The 13,336-nt window shown below is 38.5% G+C and overlaps 1 protein-coding gene across 1 annotated transcript in view; it reads left to right on the top strand.

Annotated features, from left to right (window-relative positions):
- Positions 1-13,336, top strand: part of man1a2 (mannosidase, alpha, class 1A, member 2) — a 43,528-nt gene that overhangs the window by 14,037 nt on the left and 16,155 nt on the right. The window contains exons 4-6 of the mRNA XM_086052151.1: positions 578-674; positions 2,116-2,234; positions 8,369-8,449. Of these exons, the coding sequence (XP_085908277.1) occupies positions 578-674; positions 2,116-2,234; positions 8,369-8,449 (297 nt within the window). The remainder of the gene's footprint in view (positions 1-577; positions 675-2,115; positions 2,235-8,368; positions 8,450-13,336) is intronic.

Genomic DNA, 13,336 nt, shown 5'->3' on the forward strand with positions numbered 1-13,336 from the left:
TGGTCCAAAAGATGGTCTGACTCTTGCAAAAATGATTTCAAAGGTTTATTTCAAATCTTCAAACCAACGTAAGCCCTGATGACACAAATATATAATTAATTCTCTGAACTTAAAGTTCGCACAGGCACCAAACTATTTGCACCAAAAGTAGAAACTGCTCATTCAATGGGACAGAATTCAAATGTTAACACCGTCTTACAGTATTATAAACACTGTCCTTGTGTCTCATCAGCGGGTAGTTGCACAGAGCGTTTGGTTTCATTTGCCACTCTTTTTCCATCATCCATTAAACGTATGCAATAAAACAGGAAGTCACGTCAAAACTTGCACATAGAAAATAACATTGACTAAATTAAAATTCACTGAATGGGATAGGTAGATTGTCCATCTCTGGAACTCAAGAGTAAGGTTGGGACCAAAACGCATCACAATACAGATACACTGATAACATCATCAGCCATTAAAGTTGATGATTGACAAAGAACACATTTTGTAGTTTAAAAATCCTCCACTTTCATGACACAAATTGCTTAATTGTTGACCACATCAGATTTGCTGTGTCGCTGTGACGTTTCAGATGATGAAGCATGCGTGGGACAGCTACCGTCAATACGGCTGGGGTCACAACGAGCTCAAGCCGCTCGCCAAGAAAGGACATTCTACAAATATCTTTGGTAAGATTCCCAACAAAACTCACTTTCATATCACACACACTCTTGCACGCAAACCCTGGATGGAAACAACCCCCCCCCCTCTTCGATCTGGTTGACAAAATTGTGTGATAATACCTCTGTAAATAACTTGATAAGTGCCTTTGCACAGAAAAGAATCTTAAACTTTGAACAATACAGGCAGTCCTCGTATTACGACGTACGCGACCTACGACGTTTCGGTTTTACGACGCCCGTGCCTGCTCCTCCATTTTGTCCCCAGCAACTTTGAAACAAGCTACGTTGTCCCTTGCAAATCTGTTCCTGTAAATAAGCAGTTTGATTGGCTTTTTATTGTTGTGATCGCAACAAGGGCTACCGTAATACTGCATGTAGCGGTCCATGGAAGGAAGAAGAAAAAAACAGCGCCTGATAGCACACATACCGTGCTTTATCCATCCATTCCCCGGTCGCGGGCGTGCTGGAGCCTATCTCAGCTGTCTTCGGACAGTAGGCGGGGGACACCCTGAATTGGTTGACAGCCGATCGCAGGGCACACAGAGACAAACAAACATCCGCACTCACAATCACACCTAGGGGCAATTTAGAGAGTCCACTCAACTTACCATGCATGTTTTTGGAATGTGGGAGGAAACCGGAGTACCCGGAGAAAACCCACGCAGGCACGGGGAGAACATGCAAACTCCACACAGGGAGGCCGGAGCCGGGAGCGAACCCACGACCTCTGAACTATGAGGCGGACGTGCTAACCAGTCGACGCCTTACCGTGCTTTATTTAACGGAAATTGACCATGGGTCCACACGAGACCTTAATTTGATCCGGAGCGGACTGCGGTCCTCATTCACTGCCAAAGACAAATTTATGTCGTTTCACAGTCCAGTCTTCCAATCCCCAGAATGTATTTATATTTTTCTCAATTGTTTTCAAACGTTAGGGTAAAAGAGGGTCTGAAAATGTCTGGCAGTGAGTTGTACCATTCTGAAATCCAAAATAAGACAATGATTAGTGCGGCCGTGCTTAAAATGAATGCATAAATCTTTGTTTGATCAATGGCACTTGTAATGTCGTAATGGCTCTCACTCTAATCTAAATGTCACATCAAGTGTTGTCATAAATCTGTGAGCAGGGTTGTGCTGTATGGGAATGTCAATATACTGCAGCCAAACTGAAAATGATGATTAGCCTGATATGATGAACTTCAACATTGAACCTATGGGCTATTAATGTTGGTGTCCTGACACTTATTGCTCAGAACCTTACTCCAATCAGAGCATACGTTGCATTGCTAGAGTTCCTGTTGTTTTCCTTGTCCCAATTCGAGATGGATGTTCAACAAAATTTCTAGTTAGCATAAGCGTTACAAATCATGGATGAATGATTAACTGGGGAGAAAAAAAGCAAATATTCTTTTCCCCTCTTGAGTTTTCCATCTGTCTTGTGCAGGTAATTCTCAGCTCGGAGCATCCATTGTGGACGCCTTGGACACGCTGTACATCATGGGCCTGCACGAAGAGTTCAAGGATGGGCAGGAGTGGATTGAACAGAATCTGGACTTCAGTGTGGTGTGTACCGAACTAGTGTTTTTCCGATACCACTTTTTGGCCCCGATTCCGCTACCTGGGCAAGTGTTAGGGTTCGGGTTAGGGTTAAGATTAGGGTTAGGGCCGATGCCGATACTGTACCTATACCTCGCTGTTTCTAAAATCAAAATGTTAGCACAATTTTTCTTGTAATTCTAAAGAATTGCATACTCACTTGGATGTAAAATTATTCATATTTAAATCATCACTTGAGAATTATCTGTAGTAACATATACACACAGAATACATATTTTCATAGCTCTTCGTGCTGGTGAGAGTGAGACATGGGCTAGAGATTCACATGAATGTGCATTCGGATAAGGCTTCTCTTCTCTCTTCTATTTTACTTCCGCGTGTGGTTCTCAAATATCTGCCCTGCGTTCAAAGAATGATACAAGTATCGATAACAGGCATCGGCGCTTCATTTGTTAGTTTTCGCCGATGCCGATACCAGCATTTTAAGTGTTTTTCACAGGACACCGACGAATGCAGTGCCGTATTTAGTTGCCTGGTACGTCATTCACAAACATCCACACCCTAAAATCCCCCCATCAAATAGATGCCTAGATCATAAAAAAAACAGGTAGTAAAATAGATGGCTCGAGAGAGAGGTATTCACAGTGCTTCACTTTTCCATATTTTGTAGAAATAGCCTCATTCCAAAATAGAATAAATTCATTTTTCCCTTAAGGTTATTCATACAACACCTTATAATGACAATGTGAAAAAACTGTTTTTGAAATTTTACAAATTTATTGAAAATACTGGGAAAAAATTAAGAACTCACATGTACATAAGTATTGGCAGCCTTTGCCATGAAGCTCAAAATTGAGCTCAAACGCATCTTGTTTCCACTGATCATCCTTGAGAGGTTCCTACATCTTAATTGAAATCCACCTGTGGTAAATTCAGTTGATTGGACATTATTTGGAAGGCATGCACTCCTCTATATAAAGTCTCTCAGGTGACCATGCATGTCAGAGCACAAATTAAGCATGAAGTCAAAGGACTTGAATGTTAGTGTAAGACCTCTGAGACAGGATTGTCTTGAGGCACAAATCTGGGGAAGGGTACAGAAAAAAAACAAAATCCACACCACCGCAACTCTGCCTAGAGCTGGCCGTCGAACTAAATTGAGCAATTGGGGGAGAAGGGCCTCAGTCAGGGAGGGGACCAAAAATTTGATGGTCACTCTGTCAGTGCTCCAGCAGTCCTCTGTAGATAGAGGAGAAACAACCATCGCTGCAGCAGTCCACCAACCAGGTCTGTCGGGTAAAATAGTCAGACGGGAGCCAATTCTTAGTAAGCGACACGTGACAGCCCCCGCCTGGAGTTTTCCAAAACACACCTAAAGGACTCTGACCATGAGAACCTAAATTCACTGGTCTGAAGAGATAGATTTAACTCTTTGGCGTGAATGCCAGGCATGATGTTGGGAGGGAACAGGAAACAACACATTGTTGGTGTGTGGTTGATGTATGGTTTTCAGTGGTAGGAACTGGGAGACTGGTCAGGATTGAGGGAAATATGAATGAGGAAAAATGTACGGAGGCATCCTGGATGAAAACTGCTCCACAGTGGTCAGGACCTCAGACTGGGGCAAAGGTTTACCTTCCAACAGGACATAAACCCTAAGCACACAGAAAAGACAACGAAAGCAGCGGCTGTCCTTTGAGTGGCCCAGCCAGACCGTAGACTTGAATCTGAAAGAGCATCACTGGAGGGATCGGAAAATGCACCGACGCTCCCCTTCCAACCTGATAGAGATTGAGAGGTGCTGCAAAGAATAATTGGCAAAACTACCCAAAAATAGGTGTGTTAAGCTTGTGGCATCATATTCAAAAAGACTTGAGGCTGTAATTACTGCAACCAAAAACTTGGCTTGTGTGGTCTTATTTGTATATTTTTGTCTGCTTGGCGGTCGCCTCCCGCTCAGTGAAATTAGCTGCACTGATTTCCTGTTGTTTTTCTTCAAAGATAACACCCAAGCTTATTTGCTTTAGCCTTGTTGGGCTATTGTGATGAAACGTATGCTATTGTCTGAATAGTGTAACAGTGCAGCACACGCGTAGTCTGCGATGGGAGTCTGCTTTCATGCAACCATTGTCCATTCAACTTCCAAAGCTTTGATCCCTCTTGTTCATCTGAAATATTTTTACCCCATTAAGATCTAAAGCACCTGCCTCAATGGCTCCCCAAAACCTAAGGTCGTCTTTGTAATTACCCTTGAAAACCTGAAGTTTTCCCAGAAACTCAACACCTACACAATCATTAATATCTCAGCGCCTGTAGCAGACAGAAACATAATTCCAAAACAATTTGAGAGCTTTGACATGTGACTTGCACCCAGGCCTGAGTTTATTCATCTTAACTGTTTCAATCGAAGAGGTTAAAAAAATGTCAGTGCAAGAGAAGTACGCACTACTTTTAATGTGAAAAATCGAGTGGTAATTACGATCCTCTATTCTGTTACAAAGACGTCGGTATTGTCATTGTCTACAAACGCGTATCTTAACTACATATCACGTTCTACTGGCTCAAAGTCCAAAAGCGCGTTGTCTATATCACTGCCGTTACTCATTTCAGAGCTACCGCGATCGACGGTCGACCGCCATTATGACTCGCAAGAATTCCCACAAAGTCCTCTGCAGGCTTACGACACCGTCCTGTGTATATTCTGATTAATTTTATTGGTTACGAGACCGATAATTAAATAATAAAAAGAAAATGACGTGTACGCTCTCGGCTTTAAGGGTAGAAAGACGCAATAGCGCTCCCGGCTCTTGTGGTAGAAATGCGGTTATGCGCTCCCGTCCTTAATGGGTTAAATTATTTTGTTTTTATTCCTGTTTTGACATTCCGCTTGCTCATGTGTAGTGAGTCCACACGTTTCTGCCGGACCGCGCCGATATATATTCTCAGTACTCACACCATTTACTGAAAGTCTTTTTTGTTAGTGATTGGCTGTTAAACTGAATTCATACATGTTGGCCCCAAGCAAAGAGAATTTGAACAGGCTCATAATGGCGTACCATCTAAAGAGTCGCCCGCCCAATCGTCACATTATCAATTTTCCCCATTTTCCAATTTTATGCCATCCCGCTGTTCAAACTCTTTATACCAACTTCATTACTAAGGCCCTTTGAAACTCCTCAATGTTGCCCTACTTTGCGCCACTGTTTAATTTAAAGATATATGTCGCAGCCATTCTGCGCCTCTTTCCTCCAATTGTCAGTTTTCAGCACAAAATCCTCGCTGCACACTGGGGGGCGAAGAAGGGAGCCCAGCTAAAAGTTACTCTGACAGACAGGGAAAGGCCACAGTGTGCCAATCCATTTTAACTCAAGGTCAACTGGCTGCTGCGTTGTCCTTTCCCGAGGTGCCGTCGTTTAGGAGAGGTGGATACAAGCAATCAGCAGTTTCTACAAATGAAACGTCACGCTCGTTTTTTTTTGCCTCAGATAAAAAAATAAAATGAAAAAAAGAGCCATTTAAAAACCACCTAGGAGACTAACAAGATATGATGCTATCATTCTCCTATTATCTAACACTAAACTTAGAAGACAGATTAGAAAGTCACCTGTTTTTTGGGGGGGGGTTAATTAAGCCATCTTGCATTGCGCAACCAGTACAAAGATGCATTTGCCACTTTTGCATGATATACTGTTTGAATCACCTATATTGTCATATTTTTATTGTTGAATAAAAACCTTGCTTCAGGTCCCAGGGATCAACCTGAAAAAAATTGCTCCTTAAAATGACTAATTTGCTGCGTATTTCAACTAGTGGGCCTGCATAGAACATATTCTGGCAAAAATTGTGTTTGGGTTGACTTCCCACTTTAATTACTCGAAGAACTAGAGTTGCACGGTGTGCCACTTATGCAGGATTTGTCTTTTAGTCTGCCAAGGACATGGACTGCAGCTGTGCCGTCATTGACTTACAAAACATATATACAACATATTGAGCAAATGTTTTCTTTTAATGTTGGAAGATGACCGTGATCTTCAAATGTTAAAATATGAACAAACTAAGATGCAAATAAATGACTTTTACAGCCAGAGCAAAGGTATGAGAGAAGCACATGCGGCTCTGGAGCCAACCTCCAGTCAAAACTACCTCAGTTGAGACACAAAAAAAAAAAAAACCAGCCCTTCTGCTGCTTGTACAACGTTGTCCCACAAAACGGTGCTCTTTCCTCTTATTTTCTCATATAATTTGAGTATTTCTTAATCTTTCAACTGTTTCATAGTACTACAACTGTATCGGGGCTCCACACAACTTTTTTTTTTTTTTTAATTTTATATTATTATTATTTTTACTAAGACCACAGCCCCTAATTTAAAATTTTAGTGTCACAAGCTCAACATTTAGGCATGCACACTGTAAATCAACTTGCAAAGTAATTATTTATTTAAGTATTATTTATTGACTATCGTTGATAATACACAGCAACTCATCCCTAAGCAGAATTTCATGCCTTTTTTCACTATGACCGCTTCCTCACAAAATGATATGTACTCATTATTAGGGTTTATCCCTTCTGGTTCATTAGGTTTAATAGGGATGAAAACCGAAAACATGAAACCGATCGATTTGATCCATAACCTCAGGCCAAGAGCCACCTATTTTCACACATTAGCCAATACCAACAGAATTAGGTTATTGGACCTTAAAATAAAATCCTGATCCTCCCACCTCCACCCGCAAAATCGAATTTCTGATTTTGATTTTTTTTTTTCCCTTTGAATACAAAGAAAAAAAAAAAAAGAAACTTTTCAATAATCATAATAATTAAATAAATATAATTTAAAAAAGAATAATTAACAAAAAATAAATAATAAAATAATAATTTTCAACATAATAAAATAATAATTTTCAATTTTCAACAGCATAAAAAATAATCCCTTTGGGATTAATATGTAACAACTAAACTATCACCGGACAAAACTTGAATGAAAGGCACTTCTTCTACACAAAATAAATTGTCGTCCCAACACTGTCAACAAAATGCTGCAAAGACTAATTAGCACTCTTGTTACATGCCAGCTAGGTTGACTACTTTTAATTAATGACATTTTTTGACAAGTCAAATCAGACCATCAACAACATGGGGCTTCATATTGCATGCCCTTCCCAGAGTGAACCCTACACTGAAAAGCCATGGGGCACTCGGAGATAAGAGAGTTAATGCTGTCGCAATCTTTAAACTTCCGTATGGTCTCTTACTGTGAATTTAAATCACCACAAGTAGTCATGTAGAAAGTCACTGTTACTTGACAATGAAAACATAGAAAGTGGACATAAACGTGAATTCATTCTGCTCGTCTGTTGCTTAGTGGGAGCTTTGACTCCCTTGCCACACACACACTAATAACATTTGTTGCCTTGTGTGTACTTTACATGCTAAAATAACTTGGTTGTGCTACTCGCTAGGTTTTAACAGCCCCTAAACATACTTTGCTGCGCACAGTTGCTCACTGTCTGACATTAAACTCGAGCCAAATCCAAATGAACTCGCTCATTAGGACACTAGCCGCTTTCTGTTCACCGCCACGTTGTTCGCGTTAACAAAAAAAAAAATTTTTAAATGCTTATTAGGGATGGACAGATTATCGGCCCGGGCACCGATGTTTGTTCAGCATTTTGACGAATATCGGTATCGACATTTTTTAAACATATGATGGCAGATAATAAATCAATTTAAAACTTTCTTAACTTCAAGGAACTATTTGTGTAAATATTCAGTTAAATGTACAAGAGATTTTACTGACCCTGGCAACATTCTGCAACTTTTTATTTTTGTTTGAAATTAAAAGACATTTTAACATTTCTCTCATTTTGAAATTTTGGAGAACTTTATTTACTGCAGAAATATAGGGAGCTATTGTTGGCTGTTGTTGCTGATGGCCCTGGAAGCTCATTGAACTTTGTTAGAATTTGATAACAAAGATGTATATTTTGAACAAATTATAATTAGAATAAATACATTTAAATACGTTCAAACAAAGCGTTTTAATGTCGTTCAATATTTTGCTTTTTACTGAAAATGAATATCGGCTCCAAATATCTGTTATCGGCCTACTTGACTATTTTGTTGGTTCCCTTTTTTCCAGAATGTCGAGGTGTCTGTGTTTGAGGTCAACATCCGCTTCATCGGTGGCCTGCTGGCAGCTTACTATCTCTCTGGACAAGAGGTCAGTTCTCACTTGTGGTTCTTCCATAACAAAACACAGACAACGTGCATTTAGATGCCGAAATATTTGGACAAAGGTGATTTTTATTTTATTTTTTATTTTTTTTATATTTTATTTTTTACGATTATGCCTTATGGAAAATCAGGATGGTTTTGAAATTAAACAAGTCAGTTTCTTGCTGTTGACTGTTGCTATTGCTTTGGACCTTGTTGCAAGCTACACTTGGTAGTACGATACGTTAGGCTCCTTCAGAGGATTCATGACTTTTGCCTCACCAAGGAAAACATTCTACAGCAGGAGTTAGCTTCTTTTTTATTTTTTTTTTTATTTTATTTTTTTTTTAAATCAAGTGCTACTTCTTGGCTACTGATTAATACGAATGGCTACCAGTTTGATAAACATTTCTGAAATTCGGTCAAATGATCTTTAATCATGTTATTATTGTATGTTGTAATTAATTAATGATGTTCATTTTAAGCCAACAACAAACCATTGTTTTACGAATTGATTAACCTGAGGATTATTTTATTGAATAATTGATTAATTGGATTACAAAAAACATTTAATTTTCATCTCTTTTTGCAAAAACAGGATATTATTTCAAATCGACAATGTATAAAATGGACAAACATAAATTATGATTCAGTTACTGGTTTGGTCCGTAACATGTTAGAAAATAGGCAAAAATATTAATCATTGTTTTCCAAAGTAAATATTTTATTCTGATTCAACACAAAGATGATCAATCTGCTTTCACGAAGGACAATATTTACTGCTGAGAAGCTGAAATTCAGAGGATTTGGACCATTTTAAATCAAAAAAGGTATCTAAGTAATCGATTAAATTTGATCATGGATTACTTGTCGATTAATCGCTGCACCTCTAATACATTTATGGAAAGACACTGATCAAGTTAATGATTTCTAGTAATAATTAGGAAACATATAAATATCCAATGTGCAACACTATATCTATAAATCTTTGCAGTGTTTGCATTTTCAGATGATCACTTATACAACAGTCGTTGAAAATCACAATGTCTCAGCACTGGTGTGCTATTTTTAGAACAGGCCACCGTGTTGATGACCCATGTTCTACAATCGTTTACTGTAGGTGTCTTTATGGTTATTACAGAAAGACTATTTGAAGGAAAAGAAAGTCAATCACCTGACAAGAACTTGTAGATTGTCTGCAAGGTGTGGGAAAACGTAATGATATTGTGATATCTTGTTGTTACCGCTCACATCATTTTCTTTGTTTTTGTTTTATTCAGTTATATTAAAATGACATATTTACACATATTATCGATAAACCTTGCCCTGCCCAGATGAGCCCCAAGTCTTCCAAGAGGTCGGTCGGTCTGGAAAAAAATGAGCACCCCTGGCTCTCATTTGAGTTTTTATGAGTTTTAGAGTTTTTAAGTGCACCCCTTTATATAGTCAAGAGATGTACAACATCAAATGAATTGCTGTGATGCATTTTGGTACGCTTGGAAATTATACTATTTTTTTTATAACACGTACCACATTCATTGGACATAGATGTTGTTTACAAACTCATCAACTCATCAAGTCTGAAGGGTACCCTTAGTATAGGATAACGAGTCCAGTTCGGGCAAGGGATTGTGGAAACATGGTCTCACTATGAATTAATTAACATATTTTGGAGCTGCTGGCAAATTACGCTCTCGTGGATGCCCCACATTCGGATCGGCCCGCTAGCAAACAAGAAATTCAGCTCTGGTCTATTTTCAGTCTTCCTCTTGGGGGTGACACGCTTAGCTAACACGCAGTAATGATTGTCTGGCGGAGCGAAGGCAAATACAGTCAAGGCTTCATGTACTAATTTGTTTCACATCGACGAGATCAGACACTCAAACAACAACCCAAATTCTAACATTTTCTCTTCCAAAGTGGCCGGAATCTCTTTCGAACCCTCTGCCTATGTAGGGCGCAAGGTCGTTAAATGGCAAACAATAGATGAGCTGCAGTAGAAGGCAGAAGCGGCATGAAGATAACATACATTAACCTGCACAATACAGTGGGCAAATTCATCCTGTTTCCCCTGATGTCCCCCAGGGGCCTCCTTTACCAACCACCCATTCAGGACACTGCATAGTCTACCCGTTAATCGCTTTAGTACAATCCATTACTGTAGACGTGCATGTGCTTTCTGTACGGTTTGTCATCCCTTCCACCAATAAGGTTTTCGGACCTAAGCAGCTACCGCTGTGTGAGTAAACCTTTCGTCCACTCGCGCTTGTGCAGCCAGTTAATGTGACCTTTTTTTAATTAGTATGATTAAGTACCGTAAAATCCTGTTAATAACACATGACCCAGTATAATACGCCCCCCAAAAATCAGCCTTAAAGCGGAAGTCAACCAAAACATTTTTTTTTTTCAAGAATATGTTCTATGCAAGCCCACTAGTTGAAACAGGGTATTGTGATAAATATTGCGTTTGTGGAATAAGTGTTAATCCACTCGTTTTTAGCCATCTCTGGCTGACCTGTTTTCTGAATCTGAGCCGTGATTGGTCGTTGTGAGCAGTTGTGATGTCATTTTCAGTCGACAGAAGACAAAATGGGCACCCCCAGAGATGGCTAAAAACAAGTGCATTTTGCTGCTTAATTTGAAAAGTGCCAAAAATATTTTATTGGTGTCTCTGTAATTCTGAGCTGCTGAGTCTGAAAATGACATCTGTTTCTTTGAATTGGAGCGATCAATATTTTTGCCAATTGATTGAATCATAATTCGTTTAAAAAATGCTCAATCTCAAAAATGCTTGTCGTTTATTGTCCAATAACAGTGAAACAAGCTTGCTGTTTACTGCTAATATTGCCTTTTCTGAATTTTTGCTTGACTTTTCACATGATATGATTTGCATATAGAAGGCTCTCTGCGATAATGATTGCCTTCTTTCATGATATTGCATCAAAAATGAAATAATACTGTATGAACATGCTTGAAAAGACAGATACAGCATCAATGTTGTAACATGGAGAGAATACCAATGTCAAAATTTGTGACTTTTTAGCACTTTTGTTCAACAAAAATATGAAATCTGAAAAACTATCGCCAATTTGGAAAAAATTGTTATTTTTAGATTCAGTGACATCAAAATACCCTAAAACCTTTGAAACTTTCAAAATATTTGTTGACCATTTATCAGTGAATAATATGAATTCAAAACATACGAATAATGTAAATGCTTTTAAAACCAGGTTAAAATAACTATGCTCTTTTCCCATACCTAAGATTAAGGGCAAGGTCAAGGTTTATTTATATAGCACATTTAAAATACAGTAAACACTGCCCAATATTCTACACACATTTAAAGATAACACAGTGGAAAAAAACAAAATAGATAAAGCAATACAAATTAAAACAAAAAGGTGCAAATGTCCAACTCATCTCGTGTTAAGCGCCAACGCAAATAAATGTGTTTTTAAGAGTGACTTAAAATACTTAATAGATAAAGCAGAACTATTGTTCAAAGGGAGCTCATTCCAAAGTTTAGGTCCTGCGACTGCAAACACCCTGTCACCGCCGTGTTGTAGCCTTGAACATGGATAGGTTAACAACAGCTAATCAAATGACCATGAGCATACAAACACATTTCAAACAGGCACAGAGCTGCGCAGAAGTTTGTGAACCCTGCAGGGATGGTCCGATTTTTTGTAAAAAATATTAAAATACTCTTAATGTTGAGTCATACCCCAATCCACAATGCTGGTGTTGAAAATAATGGACTCAAACAAAAAGAATGGAAATATTGTCATTTGTTATTTAACAAAAGTTATTTATATTAGGAAAAACTCAAATTTCATGGGCGTAAAAGTATGTGAACCTCTTCACTTAATAGAATATTGCACCTCCTTTTGCAGTGATAACTCAACCAAACGGTTTCTGTAGTGACTTATCAGTCTTTCACATTTACTTTGGGGGATTTTTGCTCACTCTTCCTTGAAGAACACAGCCATTTGAGAGATTAGACAGGCGTCTGGCTTGAACTGCCCACTTTAGGTCCCGCCTCAGCATTTCTATAGGATTTACAGTGGTACCTCTACTTACGAAATTAATTGGTTCTGGAAGAAAGTTCTTAAGTAGAAAATTTTGTAAGTAGAGACGCGTTTTCCATATAAATGCCCTAATCCGTTCCAAGGCCCCCAATATTGAGACATAAATGTTTTATAAAGCATAAAAATGCATGAAAACATGTAACAAATACATGTTACAATTAGATTATTGCACAATAAATGAGAGTTGTGCATAATGTAAAAAACATAGAATAAAGATAAAAAAATTATGGTCAATCAATCAATCAATCACATTTTATTTATATAGCACTTTTCATACATAAAAATGCAACTCAAAGTGCTTTAAAACATTCAAAGCAAAACATAGAATTATCTTCAATCAAAAGAAAAGATAAATTATTTAAAAGTTGTTGAAAGCCAAACTAAAAAGGTGTGTCTTGAGCTTTCTCTTAAAAATATCAACAGTCTCTGCAGACCTGACATCCTCTGGCAGGCTATTCCAAAGGTGAGGACCAAAATGGCTGAATGCAGCCTCGCCATGCATTTTGGTCCTCATTTTGGTCGTTTACCTTTTAATTGCTGTCCTCATTGCCTTTTGCCCTCTTTGGTTCATGTTCTCTCTCAGAAGTGGTTTTTGCCTGGCGTTTTGTAAAGAACTGATTCAATAACGTGGCGACTGTGGATACATTACAGTCATATTCTTTGGCGAGATCAACCAAACGCATCCCCCTTTCATACTTTTCTATTATCTCTTGCCTTGTTTGTATGGACAAAAAAATCGATTTTGTCCTTTATTTCTTTTCCCCGTTTCTAATTCAACGTAAAAGTATCGGAACACCTCATGGCCC

This window comes from Filicampus tigris, chromosome 14, assembly GCF_054856515.1.
Source record: "Filicampus tigris isolate MCC_2025a chromosome 14, RoL_Ftig_1.0, whole genome shotgun sequence".
NCBI lineage: Eukaryota > Metazoa > Chordata > Actinopteri > Syngnathiformes > Syngnathidae > Filicampus > Filicampus tigris.